Source organism: Staurois parvus, unplaced genomic scaffold (genome assembly GCF_062004578.1).
Source record: "Staurois parvus isolate SC_StPar_1 unplaced genomic scaffold, SC_StPar_1.0 ptg000164l, whole genome shotgun sequence".
NCBI classification, from domain to species: domain Eukaryota; kingdom Metazoa; phylum Chordata; class Amphibia; order Anura; family Ranidae; genus Staurois; species Staurois parvus.
Window position 1 is genome coordinate 1,256,700 of NW_028317960.1, and position 23,462 is coordinate 1,280,161.

General features: G+C 44.9%; 1 protein-coding gene across 1 annotated transcript in view; it reads right to left on the minus strand.

The window, feature by feature from the left end:
• Positions 1–698: 698 nt before the first annotated feature.
• LOC149462971 (NACHT, LRR and PYD domains-containing protein 12-like) overlaps positions 699–23,462 on the minus strand; it is a 48,703-nt gene continuing 25,939 nt past the window's right edge. Inside the window, exons 5-7 of the mRNA XM_089676115.1 lie at positions 16,545–16,715; positions 1,700–1,779; positions 699–1,593 (exon numbers count right to left, since the gene is read on the minus strand). Coding sequence (XP_089532241.1) covers positions 1,574–1,593; positions 1,700–1,779; positions 16,545–16,715 — 271 coding nt within the window. The 3' untranslated portion in view covers positions 699–1,573. The remainder of the gene's footprint in view (positions 1,594–1,699; positions 1,780–16,544; positions 16,716–23,462) is intronic.

The following is a 23,462-nucleotide window of genomic DNA, read 5'->3' on the forward strand; positions in this document are numbered from 1 at the left end:
ACCACAATAAAAAAAAAAACAGCGTGGGGTCCTTCCTCCCATCCATACCAAGCCCTTCGGGTCTGGTATAGATATTAAGGGGTAACTCCACACCAAAATAAAAAAAAACAGCATGGGTTTCCCCCCAAATTTCATACCAGACCCTTATCCGAGCATGCAGCCCGGCAGGTCAGGAAAGGGGGGGACGAGCGAGCACCCCCCCGATCCATACCAGGCCACATGTCCTGAACATGGGGGGGTGCTGTGGGCTTTAACAAGGGGGCCTCCAGAGCAGCGTTTGGGGTTATTGGAGTTTTAGATAATGTTGAGAGCATTTGGAAGACGCTATTCCAGAAGGATTTGAGTGATTTGCATGTCCATAGTGTATTGAGCATTGATCCTTTTTCTCCGCATTGTCTCCAACAGGAGGAGGAGAGTTGTGGATAATATAGTGAAAGTTTAACGGGTGTCAAGTACCATTGATGTAGTATTTTTAGGTACGATTCCCAATGAGAACTACATCGTGAAGCTCTATAGGTGATGGTGAAGGTTTTTTCCCCCAAGTGTGGAGGTATTGGTTGTAGAAGCGTTTTTTCCCAGTTAATTAAGGAGGAAGATTGTAGTGTGAATAGTGAGTCTACTAATAGTGTGTAAAAGGTAGAGATACCTTTACCTGGATATTTTGTTTTGTGAAAAAATTGGTATGCGGTGGTAGGAACTTTCATAAATGAGGAAAATTTATTGTTAGTAAGCAGTGAGCTATTCTCAGGTAGGTGAAGTATTCAGTTGCGGGTAGATTACATTTATCGTGGAGAGTCTGGAACGATTCCAAATTGTGATTTGTGTAGAGATCTTTTATGTCGGTTAGGCCAGATTTTTCCCATTGTAATAGAGTTAGGGATGGAGTGATGAGGTGTAGTATATTGATTGGGGTGGGTATGTGTTTGGTATTTTCAAAATTAGCAGTTGTAAGGTTGTACCAGGCTTGGAGAGAGGCTTGGATACAAGGGTGTTTAAGTAGGTATTTGGTTTGGAGTATTTGCGGTGTGAAGAGTATGTTTCGAGGTAAGAGTGGAAGCAATGGGAGTGTTTCCATGGTAGACCATAATTTTTCTTTTGTTGTTTTGTTGGGTGCCACCAAAAGTATATTTGGTCAAGAAGAGTCGCATTGTAGAGCAATATATCATTTAAATGACATCTTTGTGTAAAAGTAAAAAAACATTTTTTGTAATTTTCAGTATTTTTGCCACTTAGTCTCTGAAGGTAACCTCTGTCCTTGTGGTGTGGACTCTCCTGTCCACCCATTGTTCCTTTAAATGTTATGGAGAGTGCCCCCCACTGTTCTCCCCACACTGTCACTGTGTATTCAGTGTCTTCTTCTTGTGTAGAAGGAATCTTCATGTCATGAACAGGAATTTCCCAGCATGCTGGTTTCACCAGTGGTGGCGGTTTTAGTGGTAAGATCTAAAAATCCCATTTTTATTTTGTAGTAATGAATACATTGAGGAGTAACAATACAATACAAAATGGAGGAATGGGAGGAAGGACAGATCCCCGCTCAGATCATTCTGGAATAACGGTCAGTAGATATCTGTCAGAAGTACCGCGAAAGATCTAAATGTGAAGAAAAGGAAAATGATGAATAATCAGTGCCATGAACAGGAGAATCTGATATAATTCCATTCTGAGCATTCTATTCATATCAGGATTCATGTATTACCTGCAGAGGATGGGAGGACTTCCCACAGACCATTCTCTAATCTTCTTCTGTGTATAGATACCTTCCATCCTCCATTCCATCTATGAAGAATAACATGAGAGTGTTAGAGGAGGAAATGTTGCTGTGATGATGGAAAAGGGGGAGCTGGTGCTGAGCTCTGGAAGAAATGATGGACATTTTTATACACACTAATGGGAAGTATTCTTCTGTCTTCCTGGAAATGTGTGCGATGTGTAATGTACAAATCTGCAGCCGTACAATGTACATCAGTGGTCTCCTATGCTGGGAGGAGATCTGACGTAGATTGGATGTAGATGGTGGGATGTGGGATCTCATCTCTTCATAACTGACCCCAGTATGCAAATACACCAAACCATCCCCTCTGTCCTCACACTTTAGTGGTTTGATAAGTGTCCCCCATTTATAGGGTCCCATCACCTTCTAAACTACCCACCTAATACCGAGGGGCCCTCACCATGGCAGGGGCCCACACACTCATGGCCGTCCAACCATTGGGATATCAGACTGTACGCCTGGTGTGCTGGGCTGTCATGTGTACAGGCTGAGAACACATCTGATTGGCTCAGTTATACTGACACATTGGATAGACAGCGGGGGATGGGGGGATTTTTAATGAAAGTCAAGTTCTTTTTTTCTTTAAAGGTAAAACCTTGTGGAAGATTGTAGGACCTGACTAAGATTATTAGTGGTGGATCTGATATTCCTTATCCACCCAATAGACTCCCTCCAGAGTTGGTTGTGGCCAGCTCAGTGGATTGCTGTAGGAAAGTCCTGGATTCTTTCTTGGATACACAGAATATAACTGGATATAACATTTATAGGGAAAGTTGATCCAGGGAATATCCGATTGCCTCTCGGGGGGTCAGGAAGGATTTTTTTCCCAGCAGTAGCAAATTGGATCGTGCTTTGCTGGGTTTATGCCTTCCTCTGGATCAACTGTGGGTATAGGAATATAACTTTTTTTTCTATGGTTGAACTGGATAAACCTTTGTCTTTTTTCAGCCAGACTAACTATGTAACCCATCTGTAATGATACAACTTGGAATGAGGAAGAAATTCTCCATCATCTGGGAAATCTGTGACTGGCACAGAAAATCTCAATCATCTCTCATTATCTGTATGACTCCAGAGACCTCCAATGGGTTCTACAGAAATGTGGGAACTGTTCTAGGCTCACAGAATGAAACAGGAAGGCCTGAACTCATCTCTACATGAACATGCTGGAAGCCATTTTGTTCTGTATATTCTATTTCATGGTTTCTGAACACAGATTCTAAGAACATTCCAAGGTGGTTACAGCTTACAGTTGCAAGACAAAGTATGTGAACCCCTTTGGATTACGTGGATTTTTCCATGAATTTGGCATAAAATGTGCTTTGAACATCATCTAAGTCACAACAATAGAAGAACACAGTCTGCTGAACATAATACTACACAAACATTAGATGTTGCCATGGTTTAATTGCACATAACATGTAAACATTCACAGTGCAGGGAGGAAAAAGTATGTGAGGCCCTAGCTTAATGACTTCTCCCAGAGCTAATTGGAGCCAGGAGTGAGCCAACCTTGACTCCAATCAGTGTGATGATATTGGATGTGTTGCTGACAGCTGTCCTGCCCTTAAAAAACACACACCTGTTTTGGGTTTACTGGTTTCAAGAAGCACTGTCTGATGTGAACCATGCCTCGCAGAAAAGAGCTCTCAGAAGACCTACCATCAAAAATTGTTGACTTGCATGAAGCTGGAAAGGGTTACAAAAGTATCTCCAAAAGCCTTGATGTTCATGTGTCCACGGTAAGACAGACTGTCTACAAATGGAGAAAGTTTAGCACTGTTGCTACTCTCCCTAGACGTGGTCGTCCTGTAAAAATGACTGCAAGAGCACAGCGCAGAATGCTGCATGAGGTAAAGAAGAATCCCAGAGTGTCAGCTAAAGACCCACAGAAATCTCTGGCACATGCTAACATTTTTGTTGACACATCTACAATAAGGAAAACATGAAACAAGAATGGAGTACATGGGAGGACACCACGGAGGAAGCCATTGCTGTCCAAAGAGAATATTGCAGCACGTTTGAAGTTTGCAAAAGAGCACCTGGATGTTCCACAGCACTACTGGCAAAATATACTGTGGACAGATGAAACCAAGATTGAGTTGTTTGGGAAGAACACACAACACTATGTGTGGAGAAAAAAAGGCACAGCACACCAACATCAAAACCTCATCCCCACTGTGAAACATGGTGGAGGGAGCATCATGGTTTGCGGCTGCTTTGCTGCCTCAGGGCCTGGATGGATTGTTGTCATTGATGGGAAAATGAATTCCAGAGTTTATCAAGACATTTTGCAGGAAAATGTATGACCATCTGTCCGCCAACTGAAGCTCCGCAGAGGATGGGTGATGCAACAGGACAATGACACAAAGCATACAAGTCATTCAACAAAACAATGGCTGCAACAGCACAGAATACGCCTTCTGGAGTGGCCCAGTCAGAGTCCTGACCTCAACCCGATTGAAATGCTGTGGCATGACCTTAAGAGAGCGATTCACACCAGACATCCCAAGAATATTGAAAGAATTTGATCCTGAAGAAGCCACGTGATCATGGCGCAATGCGTCGACGCATTTCCGGTCAAGGGGTGACGCACTTCCGGTTCCGGGTTTGGACGCCATCTTTGTACACCTTAGTACACCCATACCACATGGGAAACTGCTTTTCTCTGTTGGAGGATATGTGAGTGTTATTCGTTTCTATCTTAAAGTGCATTAAAACAGTATTGCACTATGGAGGTCTGTCTTTGTCTTGCATATACGCCCTGTGTTTGAGTCCATATTGTGAGGAAAGTGATCTGAGAGGAATTCATTGCTTGGAGGAGGATCTTAATTGAGTCGGTGGAGTCAGTGGAGTATGAAAACCTGGCTGAGATATTATATATTTAAAGCTTTGTGACCCGCAAAGGTCGAATGTGGAAGGTGAGGGGGCATTTTGGCTAAATCCAGGAGAGTCACATCAGAGTATCAGGAAGAGCACAATTGCAGCATGGAGTGAAGTTATAATCACTGTGTATTGAACACTTATTATTATTTTGCACAGTGTGGCATCACAAGTTTTTTTGAACTGTTTTATTTCATGTAATTGGATATATCTATCACTTTGCACAGATAAAGTGTTATCAGTTAATCACGGTTTACCACTAGGGGGCTTATAATTTGTGTGTGGGAATCTTGCACTAGTTATCTGTATAGGTTGTTAGAATTTAAGAGGGAATTAAGCATTTATTTATTTTGGTAATTTCACAATATTATTGATGTAAGAAGGAATTTGACACACTATATAAGTTGAGCGCTTCATCACAATATATATAATTCATCCCAAGAATATTGCTACACTGAAACAGTTTTGTGAAGAGGAGTGGTCCAAAATGACTCCAGATCGTTGTGCAGGTCTGATCTGCAACTACAGGAAACGTTTGGTTGAGGTTATTGCTGCCAAAGGAGGGTCAACCAGTTATTAAGTCCAAAGGCTCACATACTTTTTCCTCCCTGCACTGTGAATGTTTACATGTTATGTGCAATGAAACCATGGCAACATCTAATGTTTGTGTAGTATTATGTTCAGCAGACTGTGTTCTTCTATTGTTGTGACTTAGATGACGTTCAGAGCACATTTTATGCCCAATTCATGCAAAACTCCACGTAATCCCAAGGGGTTCACATACTTTTTCTTGCAACTGTATGTTCCCAGGTTATAAATCTGGGAAAGGTATGGTGGGATCAGACGGCTACGAGAAGACTAGACATGATACCAAGTGGTAAGGTGAATGGATGAGTCCATGTGTAGATTGAACAAAGGACAAAAAAACTGTTCACAATTATTTTTTTTACATGAACCTCGGGAAGAAGAGTGCATATTAAACATTACATTGTATGTGGTGTTATCAGGGCCACTGTTAGAAATCATGGGGTTCCGTGCGACCTACCGGACAGGGCCCCCAAGAATATGGATATGTCAGGAAAGTAAGAGGGGGGTTACACAGACATTTCCACGCGGAGGAAGAAGAGAATGGCAAAGTGTTTATTTAACCACCTAAGCCCCCAGGCCTTTTCTCCCTAAATCCCCTTGAGTAGCAGAATTTTATTTTTTTAGCATTTGCAGTCTTCCCAGCAATAGTACAGCATATGATGTGTTGAGTAAATAGATACCAAACTTGCCAAAATGAAATATTGTGCACATCTGGTAAATGGTGACAAAGTACCGTACCTAACATTGTCCATAGGGGGCGCTTTAATAGCCTTTTACCAGTTTACAGTTAGGCAGGAGGTCTGGTGCCAGAATTATTGTTTTTTCAGGGTTCAAAATTTATAGTCCTGAGCTACTAGCCAGGACTTAAGAGTTACTTGCCACCAGTTGCCCCACCCAACCCCTAACCTGCTCCACCCCTAATTCCACCCCTAAACACGCCCTTGTAAATTATCTCATGAAATGGCACTGCTAAAATGTTTTATGCAGAATGAAGAAAGGGAAGGAAGAAAAAAGGAAAAGGAAGAAAGGGAGGGGAAAAATGGAGGGAGGGGTGGGAAAAAGGGAGGAAGGGGTGGAAGAAAAGGAGAAAGGGGTGGAAGAAAAGGAGAAAGGGGTGAAAGAAAGGGAGGGGTGGAAGGAAAGAAGGCAGAGAGGGAGGAAGGGGAGGAAGCAAGGGTGAAAGGAAGGAAGGATGGGAGTAGTGGAAGGAAGTTATGGAAGGAAGGAAGGAAGGAAGGAAGGAAGGAAGGAAGGAAGGAAGGAAGGAAGAAGGAGAGAGGGGTGGGTGGGTAAGTGGCAGGAATTAACAAAGGGACAGGTGGAAGGGAGGGCTGTAAGGAAGGGAGGTGTCACAGAACTGGTCCTTTCTTCCCCATCCTCCAGGTTTGCTGGCTGCCACCCCCCACTCCTCAGCAGCCCCTCACTCTTCTGTCCCATCCATACTGGGACTTCTAATCCCTGACACAGGCAGCCCTCAGCAGCCCCTCACCCCCCTGGCTTGCAGTCTGACCTCCTGCTGAAGGAATCCATAAACAGGCCATCTCCTCCCTCATGCACAAATTCCTGAGCTCCCTGGACAGGGCCCGTTGCCATGGTAACCCGGCAGGAAGTGTCCGGTTACCAGCTCAATACTTAAGAGAGAGCAGGAAAACCCCCTCAGTGTGTTCTCCTGGCTGTGTGTGTGAGGGAAGGCTGTGCTAAGGGCCAGCTTCTCTCATCCGACCATTCCCCAACCATCCCCCGTCCTCCTCCTCATCTCCCCCAACCATCCCCCGTCCTCCTCCTCATCTCCCAGACTGTCTGTGCTGCCTGTAATCCCTGCACTGTGGAGGAATCTTCTGCTGTCCCGTGAACCTGCCTGGATCTATCCCCTGCCTGGACTTAACACCTTGTTCTCTGTGAACCTGCCTGGACTTAACCCTTCCCTGTCTGGAGCCTCCTGTGTGGATTAACCCTGTGGATTACCATACCCCTGTTGTTCCATATTGCCTTCCAGAGAACTGTACTGTGCTGCTGTGTCTGGTGTGGATCTGTGGACTAAAGGAACTGTTGTCTGTGCCCCAAAAACCTCCCCAATAAAAGCGCGTTGGGTTCTGTGCAATCTGTCTCTGTGTGCTCTCTGGTTCTCTTGACAGGAGGGGTGGAAGAAGAAAGAAAAGAAAAGAAAAAAAAAACAAAATGATCAGGTATAATCTGTGCAGCGGTGAAAAGCAGCGATCTCCTGTATGTATTTTAATGAAGCAACTGGAAGCCAAACCTCCTCCTCTTCCTCCTGAGGCTTTCAGCCATACAGGAGATTGCTGCTTGTCACCGCCCTCAACTGCCGCTCCTCCCACACACCACTAGTCCTGGCGCTGCTCACCCCCCACCTTAATTCCACTTGCCCATTGCGAGCAGGCAAGTGGGAATTTTGAGGGCTGGCTTTTTTATGGAATTTTTTTAGTTGAACTTTATTGCTATCACAGGTGATGAATAACATCCCTTGTGATAGATGGGGCAGTGACAGGTCTTCTTTATGAAGAGATATGGGGTCTATTAGACCCTTGACCCCTCCCCTGCCCTCTAAGGCACCTGATCATACACAGATTGGTTTAATTGGCTGCTTTCCCGGCTGGTACCAGCCAGGTAAACACAGAATTAAACCCACACAGACACCCCCAAAAGTGAGCGGACATCAATGACACCATAGAATCCATAATGGTGACTAGAACTTTCATTTTCCTCAGATAACTTGTACTCACCTTATATCTCCAGCTAAGTTGTTTAGTCCAATAACAATTATGATCTCCTTCTTCAATGAAGCAGCTGAAAGCCGCAGGGAGGGAGAGGAGATGCGGCTTTCAGCTGCTTCATGGATAGACATACAGGAGACTGCTGCTTGTCATCACTGCACAGAATTGTCATAATGCTTGTAGCTTATGGCTTCATTCATCACAGAGGGGAGGGAGAAACAAATGTTCCTCCCCCCACTCTGTATGCTGCCAACTCATCCGAGTACAGCAGGACAGCCTGGGAAAACAGGAGCGGACTGTGGGTCAACAGAACAGCGGTGATAAGTTTAGCACCACAAAATCATCAGGACCATGGCATATACTATTCCCCCTCCACTGCTTTGAGTATATGTGGGACACACGATCGGTCAGATTGCGTCTGCTTGTCAGTTTTTCAGGTGGACCCTCCATTCACCTCTATGGAGTGGCAGATGTAGAGGGACTTGTGTCTGCTTACACCCGCTTACCTCCAATCTGGTCCAGTCAGCGAAAAAAAAGAAAGGGGATCTGTCCTCCTCCAGCAAATTGGAGGGCAGTCGGGTGTAAATGACCAGCGGAGTCCATTTACACCCAACCGCCCATAGAGCAGAGCATGCTCCGTCTGTGTCTACCTGCTTGCCGAGCGACTGTATAACTTACGATGGTAAACATCTCGGGGGGAACCATCCCTGCCTGGACAACACATCGATTACTGCTGGTGGCCATATAGCTGCTAGCAATAATCACATGTAAAATCCCACAGGCTGGAGTACACAAGCCATTCAACCATTGACTTGGGTACAATCAGCCTGCCCATACATGGTTCAAATCTCGGCTGGTCCCCACTGAACTGGCCGAGATCTGAACCATCTGTGGCCAGCTTACATTTCACTGTCCTTCCTTCAATAATCATCATCATTATCACCATGATACTCATACAGTACAGTTGCTGGGGCTCCTGTACCTGTTCTGTGTGACCGCTATCATGATGATCATACGGTACAGTTGCTGGGTCTCCTGTACCTGTCTTGTGCACGTGTGACTGCCATCATAATGATCATACAGTACAGTTGCTGGGGCACCTGTACCTGTACTGTGTGAGTGTGACTGCCATCATGATGATCATATAGTACAGTTGCTGGGGCTCCTGTACCTGTCCTGTGTGAGTGTGACTGCCATCATGATAATCATACAGTACAGTTGCTGGGGCTCCTGTTGCTGTCCTGTGTGACTGCCATCATGATAATCATACAGTACAGTTGCTGGGGATCCTGTATTTTCCCTGTGTGAGTGTGACTGCCATCATGATGATCATACAGTACAGTTGCTGGGGGCCCTGTACCTGTCCTGTGACTTCTGCCAGAGGCTCAGAGCCCGTCATCTCTCTGAGGAGTTGATGTGAAGAAATTATAACTGCAGTATAAATTATTTCAGCTCAATCTTCTGGAGAAATTATATTTTAAATATCCCTGAAGCGGATTTGGCTTCTAGTCAATGGTTAGCTGGATATATACAGTATATATATATATATATATATACACACACACACACACACACACACACACACACACACACACACACACACACACACACACACACACACACAGTATCTCCCAGAAGTGAGTCGTCCCCCCCTCACAGTTGTGTAAATATTTGATTCTATCTTTTCATGTGACAACACTGAAGAAATGACACTTTGCTACAATGTGACTTAGTCAGTGTACAGCTTGTATAACATGTAAATTTGCTGTTCCCTCAAAATAACTCAACACACCGCCATTAATGTCTAAACTGCTGGCAACAAAAGTGAGTCCATCCCTAAGTGACAAGGTCCACATTTGGCCCAATTAGCCATTTTCCCTCCGTGTCATGTGACTCGTTAGTGTTACAAGGTCTCAGGTGTGAATGGGGAGTGGGTGGGTTACATTTGGTGCTATCGCTCTCACTCACTCATACTGGTCACTGGAAGTTCAACATGGCACCTCATCGTAGTATATTGTGTGTAATATATATATATTTTTATATATTACACACAATATATATAGTGAAGATATTGAAACACATACTGTTCACCCTTCTCCCCCTACCGTGCAGCCGTATGCCACTTCCCATCCTTCCCCCCCCCCCCCTCCCCATTTTGTTAGGCCTTAACTGCCATTTGATAGTCCTCTTTATTAGTGATGCCTGACCTTGTATTATTGGGTTTCTTACTGTGCAATTAATGTACACCTTCAATGACCCACACTTTTGCTTATTATTTTGTACTGTTCCATGTTAAAAAAATAAAATTATTTGAACAAGAAACACATACTGTTCATTCTGGGACAGGCCAATGACAAAACCACTTTACACATCAAAAGAACTCTTTGCTATGTTAATTTTATGCAGGTCCCCTGGTATTTGGGGAATAGCCTGTTTATCTAATTAGACATTCCAAAGGGTACATTGTATACAGTATATGATTTGACCATACAAGAAGTATTTATTGATGGTAATTAGACTGGATGGCCTATTATATGGTGAAAGGATGACTTGATTACCTGGTAAATACTATATTGACCTCAATTGTTATTTACAGTAATGACAAGTGAAGTCTTTTCATGTAAGATCAAACGTGTTTTGTCAGCCAATCAGAAATCCCTCCAGTAAACTATTTCAAGGGAAGTTATTTTGGCTGGGAGAGGAGCTTCTTCCTGTCATTAATATGGGAGCACAGATATAGATAATTGTCACGATCACAAGATCGCCGCCACCAACATGCGACGATCCCATGATCGCTGCCACCAATATGTCATGATCGCAGCATCAGACCCCAGACCTTCTCACCCAAACTTGTGACCGAAGGACTAGCCAATGTAAAACAGCGATGTGACGTGCGTAACAATGCCACACCCAGCTGCCCCCTTCACAACGATTTTCCAGCTAATGGACCACAATCGATGTACTGGCAGCCTGGGCAATTGTTACTGGGTCAGGTTAATTATGCAATTAACCCTTCCCACTGCCACCACCTCCTTTTTGTACAGAGAAAGAGGAAACTCTGCGTTATCAGCTATAACACTGTAATGATTGAGATAATCATCTGTATAAAACGGTCCGCAGGCCGATTATACAGAGGTCTAAACAAACAGTAGCGTTCTCTTTAGAGGCAGGGATTCGTAAATTGCAATACAGAGCTATAGAAACAGTTCAACACTTTCAGAAAGAAAGATTTATTACTAAAAGGTCAAACGGGTGCAATAAAAATATTTACAGAAAAAAGATGTAACTAAGATATATATATACATATACAAAGAACCATAGCACAGCAAAGAGATATCAGAGGGAGGTGAAAGGGTTAAAGTACTTGCCAAAGTCCTGGGTTAGCAGATCCAAGTTTAAGAGCAGAAGGGTGCTTTGATCTCCCTATGTTAAGATGGTCAATGGGAGAATTCTTCAACTCCCTTCTCTTAGGCTTGACAGCCTGCTTTGTAGTCCCCAGCAGGGGGTTGCTCTGCAGTCAAGGACCAACCTCCGCTTAGAGCGTGGAGAGATGGGTGGATGCCTCAACTATAGCAAAAATCTCCCATAACTCATATTTGGCCTATAACTTTTCATCTGCACAAGTGACATCCCACCCGTGGGTAGATGCAGACAAGTCTGAGGATTGATTAGGTATGAATTATGAAAGTGTACACTGAATGTTTCGCAAGATCTATTATTCTGCTTTCCTGTGTGTCCGAGACAAGGCGAGTGATCCATCAAACTGTTCGCCTGCTCATCGTCCATTTGACGATATGTCCGGTTTTTATGTAAGTCTCTCATATTCCAAGATATGAGACATAGGGGAAAAATGGTTTTAACCGAGGTTATCTGATTCTGTTACCTACGCTGAGTTAGGTTTTATGAGGTTGGAATCTCTCTCAACTCAGGAGAAAGCTTGCTTTATCTCTTCCGAGGTGTGAAATAGTACAGCTTTCCGAGACAGCTAGGCAACTAGCTCAGAGATGCCTTGGCCTGTCAGTGACCCACAACCAGCACACACACGCACACCAAATGTATCCTCTCAGAGAGGGAGGGGGAGGGAGTGAAGGAGGAAAATGGATACTCTTAAAATGGAGTCTGCGTCCTTTACTGTGTGTTGCGCACGTTTGCGACAATCATAGCTCACATTATTGCATGCATCAAAGCTACCTCGGTGCATATTATAGATTGGACATATGTTGGACGGTGTAGTATCTCTATGCTTGATATGAAGTGTCTTGAATGGGACTTTGAGGGTTCTTGTTCCTTGTAACATTTACAAGTATTCAGCTGGATTTCTGTCATCTGTAACAAATATCTTCATCTGAATAAATGCATCTCTCTGGAAAAGAACTGTTAGTTACTGCGGGAAAAGTAAATTTATATATACACTGGTCATCTGGAGAAGGGCTGGATTTCTGTCTTATGAACTATCTTATGAAAAGATTTAAATCTCTCTCTGGAAAAGAACTGTTGTACTCATAATATGATAAGACAACACTCATGGCAAAGAACTCTCTGAAGATCTGAAAAAAAAAATTGTTGCTCTACATAAAGATGGCCTAGGCTATAAGAAGATTTCCAAGACCCTGAAACTGAGCTGCAGCATGGTGGCCAAGACCACACAGCGTTTTAGCAGGACAGGTTCCATTGAGAACAGGCCTCACCATGGTCCACCAAAGAAGTTGAGTGCACGTGCTCAGCATCATATCCAGAGGTTGTCTTTGGGAAATAGACATATGAGTGCTGCCAGCATTGCTGCAGAGGTTGAAGGGGTGGGGGGGTCAGCCTGTCAGTGCTCAGACCATACACTGCACATTGCATCAAATTGGTCTGCATGGCTGTCATCCCAGAAGGAAGTCTCTTCTAAAGATGATGCACAAGAAAGCCCACAAACAGTTTGCTGAAGATAAGCAGACTAAGGACATGGATTACTGTAACCGTCTCCTGTGGTCTGATGACACCAACATCAACTGATTTGGTTCAGATGGTGTCAGGCGTGTGTGGTGGCAACCAGGTGTTGAGTACAAAGACAAGTGTGTCTTGCCTACAGTCAAGCATGGTGGTGGGAGTGTCATGGTCTGGGTCCGTATGGTGGTGGGAGTGTCATGGTCTGGGGCCGCATGGTGGTGGGAGTGTCATGGTCTGGGGCCCCATGATGGTGGGAGTGTCATGGTCTGGGGCCTCATGGTGGTGGGAGTGTCATGGTCTGGGGCTGCATGAGTGCTGCTGGCACTGGGGAGCTACAGTTCATTGAGGGAACCATGAATGCCAACAAGTACTGTGACATACTGAAGCAGAGCATGATCCCCTCCCTTCAGAGACTGGGCCGCAGGGCAGTATTCCAACATGATAACGACCCCAAACACACCTCCAAGACCACCACTGCCTTGCTTAAGAAGTTGAGGGTAAAGGTGATGGACTGGCCAAGCATGTCTCCAGATCTAAACCCTATTGAGCATTTGTGGGGCATTCCTAAATGGAAGGTGGAGGAGCACAAGGTCTCTAACATCCACCAGCCCCATGATGTCATCATGGAGGAGTGGAAGAGGACTCCAGTGGCAACCTGTGAAGCTCTGGTGACCTCCATGCCCAAGAGGGTTAAGGCAGTGCTGGAAAATAATGGCGGAAAATCATGGAATATTGGTTGGACCTCCCCTGTGAGATGGAGGGGAGTTGTCACCCACCTGAGAAGTCTTAGTGTGGATGGACACATTGCAGCGTACGTGGTGATGCACACATTGGAGGGGGAATGGCTCCATATAGATTCCCTGCGGCACATAGATGGGAACCGGCCATATAGGAAATAATGGGACTTCTACTTGACCTGCGTCTCCATGCAGCAAAATCCATGAGGATTGCTAGATGCACTGACAAGCAATGATAACATGCCGACATATCAAGGAATCAATTGGGCAGCCCACCCTCGGGCGGAGCCAAGTGATGTCATTTCCTGCCTGGAACTGACACAGGAAGTGGTGCTGGTGAGCGATATCTTCTGCCCAATCGGGTGCTTGATAGGAGGACATATTATTGCTTGTCAGAGCATTTATTGTAAATAAAGAGACAATTGTTTTGATGGAAGTACTTCAGTATTGGGGACATTTGTGTTTTGTTTGGAGTTCTCTATCCAGCCAATCAGGAGGCAGCAGATCCCTTAAAGGGAACCCACCCTGGTGACAGCTGGTCTTATGGGGAGTCCCCCGGGCCCATTGAGCCCCCAGAGGGGGGAGAAGCACAGCACCGGGGTTGTGGTATTACCAGCCAGACGCAGCACTGGTGCTTTGGTATCCATGACCTGTATAAAGTTCTGTGTTCTTTATATAAAGTGTATTAATAGCAATTTATATGCAGCAAAATAAGTTCATTTGCAGCACTGGGGTTGTGGCATCAATTACCTGAAAATAGTTCTTGTTTCTTACACGCAGCGTAATAGTCATGTGTTAGTGTGTAACAGGTGTTTGCAGCACTGGATTTGGGGTACTGCTGGCTAGTGACAGCACTGGGGATTTGGGATCAATGACCTGTATAAAGTGGTCTGTTTTCTGCATAAAGTGTATTGATATCCATTCATTTGGCTGCACACATTTCCCAGCACTGAGGTTGTGTTAGTATTAGCCATATAGTGTATGTAGCATTTGCTTTGTATTCTAATGTTTGTTGTGTCATTATTATGTGGAAGCATCGGGATCAGGCGCTTGGCTGGTTGTACATTACACAGCCGTATAGTAACACTGGGGTTGTGGGAACACTTTCCTCTGGTCACAAGTAGCTTGTCTGTGCAATATCCGCGTGCCGAGCGTATCATGTAGTTATATGGTGGCAGAGAGGCTCTCCTGCACAGGATCACATACCTAGTACATGATCCATGCACCCGCCCCCACCACTGGGCTTTGATTTGTCACAGAACATGCCGGTCACCGGGTCCCGGCCAATGATTGACTGCCAGGACCCGGTGATGGGCTCTGTGAATGTAAACAACACAGAGCTGTGATCACTGACAGGGGATCTATGTGCTAAGCAGGGAATGAAAACAAGCAGATCCTCAGTAAAAGCAGCACACAGTCCACACATCAACGCCTGCTAGGCACACATTAACCCCTTGATTGCCCTAGATGTCATTAGTACAGTGACAGTTCATATTGTTAGCACTGATCACTGCAATCATGTCACTGGTGATGTCAGTGGCAGTTAGTTCCCCCAGCAGCAGATTAGTGTCAGATTGCCCGCCACACTATCCCAGTCCCGTTATAAGACGCTGATCACCGCCATAAGTTGTATTTAAAAATAAATATTCCAGTATATATCCCATAGTTTGTAGACGCTATAACTTTCCCACAAACCAATCATATACACCGGGTGAGTAACCCCGCCCCCATGTTATCTGTCATTCAAGAATGACATTCACCCAATGACAGGTCGACATGGGAGTGGGGTCACCTGGTGATGTAACTGGGTAACCCCCGACCCCATGCTTACCGGTCAGTCAGATGTGTCCTGGTGGGCAGCAGTTTTTTTTTAATTGTGCGGGTCGGATTTTTTTCTCTTTTTATCAAGGATTTGTCAAAAACTAGGCTTGTGTTTTTACTTCGCTTTTGATACTTTTTTTGGTGAATTATTATTATTATTTTTTTTACTCACACAGGTTGGATTTTTTTTTTTCTCTTTTGAGTAGAGTTACTATGCACCTCATACTCATTCACATGAGGTTTCTGGGATCTGGGAGCCCCCTTTGAAGGGGGTTTCCAGATTCCTATAAGCCCCCCACCTGCAGACCCCCACAACCATTGGGCAAGAGTTGTGGGGAAGAGGCTCTTGTCCCCATCAATATGAGGATAAGCTGCTTTGGGAGGAAGTCCCCCTGTCCAAAAGCACCCCCCCAGTTGAAGTCATGTGGCCTGGTATGGTTCGGGGGGTGCTCACTCTTCCCCCTTCAGTGGGACCCTGCAGGGAACTGAACCCGAGCAGAGTCACTGATCCCTACTAGTCAGTACACATCTGATGTTCTAAGTTCTACAAACAAGAAACATTTGTCTGGTAGATGGATAGATCTGGACGTGTTTTATTGGATAAGAAATGTCATCACTCAGTCTCTATGGGCCAAATAAACTTCATTGTGTTTTATATCATCCAAACAACAATCCACCTCGACTGACATGAAGTCTGATATCTGATGGTCAGTGGAGGGTGGAATGGAGGAAAGCCAATAACAGCCAGTGACCTGAAGGACTATGATGGTGTCTCCCAGTGTAACCTGCCAAGAAGTCTGTCTTTGTATAACTGTCATCTAGGGAACGTGTCTGGATCCCTCACAAAGGATTTATCCCAAAATCCAGCAGAATATGAGATCACTTATAGTAGAATTCCCCCCTCATCTCCTGGATCTCGGAGTCCCTCACATAGAAGATGTATATCAGAGTCCTGCAGAATATGAGATCATTTATAGTAGAATTCCCCCCTCATCTCCTGGATCTCGGAGTCCCTCACATAGAAGATATATATCAGAGTCCTGCAGAATATGAGATAATTTATAGTAGAATTCTCACCTCAGCTTCTGCAGAGTACAGCCAGGATGTCGGAGTCCCTCACACAGAAGTCTCATTCCAGAGTCTTGGAGATGATTATATGATAAATCCAGTCTGGTGAGGGATGGGTTAGTGATAAGAATGGAGCGGAGATCATCACAGCAGGAGGAAGTCAGATCACAGCTCACCAACCTGCAGAGACAAATACAGACACATGAGAGTATATTAGGGAAAGAACCAACAACTCTTAGGGTATGGTCATCATAAAACTCATAGAAAAGAAAGAAGGAAGAAGATAATGGGGTCCCATCATCAAGGTGAGAAAAGTCAGTAAATCCCCTTCTGATGATCCATGGAAGGGGGAGGGGTGTAAATCTCTCCAGCAGTCCATTCACTCTGTAGGAAGCTTGTCTCTGGAGTAGAATGTCTCCCATATCATTACTGAGATCACACAGAGAAATGATGAGCAGATACTGAACAGGAGCAGACAAGGCCTGACATAGGGGGACTCAGGGGGAACTTGGTCAGGAGATGATCCAGAAGTCTTTGGTGAAGTCACACATCTGCAGATAGAATTCATAGCACAGACACACATGACACACAAAGTCCACTTTCTTGTTGTGCATTAAAATAGTGAAGCGCTCCCAAATTATCTAAAAAAAATTATTCAATAAGTGAAGAATTACATAAACACTTCTCATAAATACCCATATACTATTAATGAGAAGTGTTTATGTAATTCTTCACTTATTGAATAATTTTTTTAGATAATTTGGGAGCGCTTCACTATTTTAATGCACGGTATTTTTGACTTGTTGGTTGAGTTTGAGTGATTGCAGCTAGTAGATAGGGTCCTATCCATATTAAGCGCAGGAGGATATCCCCCCCTTTTTTTTCCACTTTCTTGTTGATTTCACCCAGAAAAACAAATTCAAAAATCGTCCAAACCCTCCAGATGGAGAATATAAGGAGGACGATCCTCACCAGAGGAGAGCTCTACTCATTTTATGGAGAACTCATTTGTAATGAGGAAACCAAACAGAAAGGAACAAAATACAAGAAGATGAAGCCGACTGCCCAGCTCTACATAGTATAATATGTGGTTGTGGAGGGACTCCGGAGGGGTTATGTCCATAGGATACCACCTTCATACCTGAACACAACCCCCACCAGGAGCAGAGAGGGGGGATGGGCACTCACTGCCCAGAGCCAGGACAGAGGAAGCCTGGGGACTTTGTATGGCAGACAAGGACTCATAAAGGGGATGGGAGTTAGGGATGTTCATCATTTCTTGTAGTGATGGGGGATGGGTAACTTTCCAGGATTGAACAATTACTATCCTGCAGAAGGGAGACAATGACAGATGATATTTCGGGAGTATGAGTTGTATTGGTGATGGGACGGCCTTTTGTAAATATGAAATATTGTATATAAATAATTTGTATTTACATTTCAAGCCAGCAGGTGGAGCTGAAATCACATTTCCACATGTTTGCCAGCTTGTCCCTCCTGGATCACTGTACAAACCATGTTATTTCCAGAGCTCAGTAGCTCAAGCTGTAATTTCCACTCACAACTGATTGACTCAGAGGAGTGAGAGGTGAGGGGGGAGCAGATTACTGAAACCCACCTGAGGGATCTCACTGGATATTCTGTGAAAATTGATGATGAATTGATTCATGGTGCCTGTAGGTACAGAGTTCAGCAAAGTCTCGGTCACATGTGTGCCAATACCCTGTGTTTATGCTGCATTTATAAATCCTCATAACTGCCTGTCAATGCCTGCCATGAATATTACAATGGTACCACACAGTGCTGTTCACACAGGAGCAGTAGCGTTGGGTCATGTCCTGGAAAAAATGAAGAAGCATGTCACTTTCATGAGGCATCAACATTTGTCAGCCGCCTCCATTGATTTCAATGGTGATGTCCAATAACTGAACCTTAAAGTGGACCTTCACCCTCCCAGGGCACTTTCCTCCTCCCCATCCCACCTCTTCATCGATATCAGATTTTGTTTGTTTGGTTACATATGGTTGACCACCCCCCTCTCTGACTTCTGGAATAAGTCTAGGTGAATGGCGGTCTGCCCCGGTGCATCCAGGGATATATGACATGCAATCCCATTCAGTAAGGGGGAGGGGCGGCCTAGCAGCACCTGCACCTGGAAGATCCGGCAGCTGTTAGTGTCAGTAGATCTCTATATTGATACATTATACACAAAACTGCAGCGTTAGCAGGATCAGGCCTGATCTCTACTAGCACTATCAGGCACATTTTTTGTAGAGGTTCAAGCAGTCCCTGACAGCCAGATGCTCTTTTTCCTGTGAGTCGCAACAGATACCTGTAAATTTAGTGTCAGATTTCCTGCCTAACTATCAGAGTCCTATTATAAGTTGCTGATTGCCGCCATAAGTAGTATTTAGAAAAAAAAAAATCCAATATATATCCCATAGTTTCTAGATGCTATAACTTTCACACAAACCAATCAATACGCACTGGGCAAGTAACTCCACCCCCATGTTTATATTTTTTTCAAGAATTGCATTTACCCAAAGACAAGTAGATATGGAAGCGGGGTCACCCAGTGATGTCACCAAGTATCCCCCGACCCACATTTACCGGTGAGTTGGCAGTGTTTCTGGACAGGACCAGTCATGTTTGGTGGGCAGTGTGACGATTGCGGTGTCAGACCCCAGCCCTTCTCACCAAACTCATGACCAAAGGACTAGCCAATCTAAAACCGCGCTGTCACGTGCGTAACAATGTCATGCCCAGCTGCACCCTGCACACAGATTTTCCAGCTAATGGACCACAGTCGGTGTACTTGCAGCCTGAGAGAGATTACTGGGTCAGGGTAATTACACAATTAACCGTTCACACTGCCACCACCTCCTTTTTTGTGACAGTTATACAACCATCATAGTGTTATTGCTGATATCACCGAGTTTCCTCTTTTTCTGATGGGGATGTCAGATATGGAGGATTTCTTCAGGAGACTAAGGCTCAAAGAATATTTCCACAATAATGAAAGGAATCCTAGGACAATGGAGTGCGACACAAAGAAAAAGAACAGCTGCTTCACACCTCCACAAGGACACAACCCCAAACTGGACACCTATATTGACAGCTTCAGATTGTGAGCTACATCCCTGATATCCACCCAGCAAAAAAAAATTCTGTACAATCTTTCACCACTAGAGTGAAGGGCTATACACGATTTGTGCAATAATCAGGCCATCACCATCAAACCAGCGGATAAAGGGGGAGCAGTTGTTGTGACGGATACAAACAAATACATACAAGAAGGCCAGAGGCAGCTGGAAAATGCCATCTACTATAAGAAACTGGATTATGATCCGACCCAGAACTTTACAAAGCAATTAAAAGGTCTCATTAAAACACTTCCAGCCCACCTACATTCAGAACTTATGAATGCAATTCCGGATCATCCAGAAATCGGGGACTTCTGCATGCTGCCCAAAGTTCATAAGCCAGGAAATCCAGGCAGACCCATCATAACAGGTATGAACTGTGGTGGCTATTTTGGGCCTATAATAATTTAATAATTTTAATATTATTGTGAACTTCTGTTCAGGGTCTCAATTTATGTAACATATTTACTATCTGTTGTATCACCTCAACACACCTCCATGAAGGTTATTGTGGCTGTGGGAAGGGGGGGGGAGAGAAATTACACTTAAAAGACTCAATTAAGTTGGGGGGATGGGAGGCAACTGGAATTTCCTGTTTTTCTTTTAACTGAATTGGCCATTGCTCTGAAGCCCACCCATTTGAGGTGTGAATTTACTTGGGTGGGTGGATCTAGGGATGGTCTTTTGTAAAGTGTATAAAAGAGCAAATACAAAAGAGGAATTCCCTTTTTGTGCCATGTGCCTTCTGGAGAGAGACCTCACAACATCAGGATGATTGTAATGTGTGTGTTTTATTTCTTCACAGGATGAAGGGTGTGGGTCCTTGGACCTACCCTGATGTCTAGGGGGAGGATGTGTGGCCTTTTGGTTCCTTCTTCCCCTGTCCCTAGGGGGTTTTCTCTTCGGGAGAGCCCCCTGACCAAGTACTGTGTGGCTGGCTTCGGCTTTCCACAAGGAACGGTGGTCCGCCTGGCCTTTTGGCTAGGTGGACCAAATGGGAACCTTGTCCCTGTCAGGAGCTTCGTGCCCCGGGGGATCAGGGTAGAGGTCCATCCCCTTCGGGGGAAGGACAAAGCACACCCCTAAGTGCACTTTTTTGTGATTCACTTATGGGTTTTTCGTTTTTCGCACGTTTGCGGACTTTAAAAGAAAAGAAATCAGGATGGCTGTAATGTATCACCATTGCTCCGTCTTTTTCTTGTAACTATCTCTTTCTTGTAGTCTTTGTATTGGTAACAATCTGTATATCATAGTAATAGTACTACTTTTTACGTTATACTGGCTACATTATATTTTGTTGTAATTGATTAACAGCCACTTTCTTTTTCTGTGTAAATAAATGAGATCTTTATTTGTGCACAGTTGTTATCCTTTAATATTAACACCATTGGCTAAATCCAGGTATAGACAAAAGGTTATAATCACTTATTGCATTTGTAATCTGTATAGAACCAAGTGAATAAGTGGGGTAAGGAAAACCGCCAAAACAGAACACACTCACCGAACGAATCTCAGGCTTTGTAGAAAATATTTTAAAACCGTTAGTCAAGAATACTGCTAGTTTCCTGCAAGACACAACTGACTTTCTGAACAAGATCAGCAACATCCAGTAATTACCATCTAATACACTTCTAGTGACTATGGATGTAGTATCCCTGTACAGTAATATCCCTCACAAGGATGGATGAGCTGCATGTCACAGATCCTTATCATCCTCACCAAACCACAAATACACTGCTGAGGATGTTACACAGCTCATTGAATTCATACTTACACACAACTACTTTACTTTCAATAAAGACATCTATCTTCAATGTATGGGCACTGCTATGGGAAGTAAAATGGCCCCCAATATGCCAACTTATTTATGGCTGACCTGGAGGAACAATTCCTGAACAGCATGGAACAAAAAACATACAGATCCTATCACTATATTGATGATATTTTCATCATATGGACAGAAGGTGAAGAAAACCTAAAACAATTTTACTCATTGATCAACACTTTTCATCCATCAATCAAACTAAAAATTGAATACTCAAACACACACGTCACCTTCCTAGACACCACAGTATACATCAGGGATGATACGCTTCACACCTCAATATACAGGAAACCCACCGACAGATGCAACTACCTCCACAGTTCCAGCTTCCACCCCCAACACACGAAACGTATCATCATACACAGTCAGGACATCAGATACTGTAAAGGAAGCGTAGGCAGGACAGAACACATGAAGAAGATGGGGAACACACAAAGCTTTATTGAACTCTGAAAGACACTCAATCAGAACAGTTCATGGCACTCTGCAACATGCAGCTCGTAGGGACACCCACAGTAAGTGGGCTCACGGGGACTCAACAGGACTCTAGCTGTGGAGTCTGGCATAGCACAGCTCCCACCCAACTTCCCAGGGACATCAGTGTCACGGGGACAGTTAAGGACACGGGTAGTCTGTGCGCACAAAAGCGCCATCTCAGGACACGGGTGGTCAGTGCACACAGCGGGGCAGTTCAGAACACGGGTGGTCGGTGCACACAGTGGGGACAGTTCAGAACACGGAGGGTCGGTGCACACAGTGGGGACAGTTCAGGACACTCACGGTAAGCAGCTTGCAGACCCTCAGTGGCAGGAGGCTCCACACAGGGACGACCAGCAGTCAGCGTTCCAGCGACAACCAGTGATCATCAGCAGCTCCCCGGGCACTCAGCAGTGGACAGCTTCCAGGGACACGCAGCCACGGACAGTTTGCAGGGTCCCTCAGCAGCAGCTCCCCGGGCACTCAGCAGCAGACAGCCTCCAGGGACACACAGACATGGACAGTGTGCAGGGTCCCTCAGCAGCAGCTCCCAGGGCACTCAGCAGCAGACAGATTCCAGGGAAACGCAGCCACGGACAACATGCAGGGTCACTCAGCAGCAGCTCTCAGGGCACTCAGCAGCGGACAGGGTGCAAGGGTGCTCAGTAGACAGGCTTGCAGGGTCTAGCAGGGTCTCAGCTGTGGGGTCTGACCTTTGAGGAGAAGGCTCATGCAGAGCTGTGGAGACTCCCAACCATGGGGTATTGCAGAGGGCTACAGTCCTGACCTTTTGGGGTCTGCAGAGTGCACAGCGGGGATGGCTGGGGAGGCTTGGTCCCCCTCACCCGAGCCTCCTAGCGTCTTTCCGGGAGCAAGATGATTCCAGCAGCATGGACAAGAACAAAGAGGAGGGCTGCTTCCTGTGCAAGTCTATTTAAAAAACCATGTGGGACGCTGCCTCGGCAACGGACGGCCCACCACCATTCATGGAAGCTACATGGACATCGGAATGTGCAAGGGGGGAGGGAGGGGTGGAGGGATATGGCGGGGGATGGGACAGGCAATGGCACTCCATGACAGATACCACCAAATATGTTCTGACCCAACAGACAGAGATAAACATCTTGGGACACTAGCAGACTCCTTCCATAATAAAGGTTACAAGGACAAAACTATCAACACCGGCATAAACACAGCCTTGAGAACCCGAAGAGAAAATCTACTTCAGTACAAAGAGAAAAAAACAAACAACCGTGTACCTCTAGTAACCACATACAACCCGGCACTAGAAGGGAGAAGAAAAATAATCAAAGATTTACAACCCATCATAACAGAGGATGGAACTCTGAAAGAAATATTCCAGCAACCCCCAATACTGGCCTTCAGACAACCCCCAGTACTGGCCTTCAGACAATCCCCCAATACTGGCCTTCAGACAATCCCCCAATACTGGCCTTCAGACAACCCCCCAACCTCAGAAAT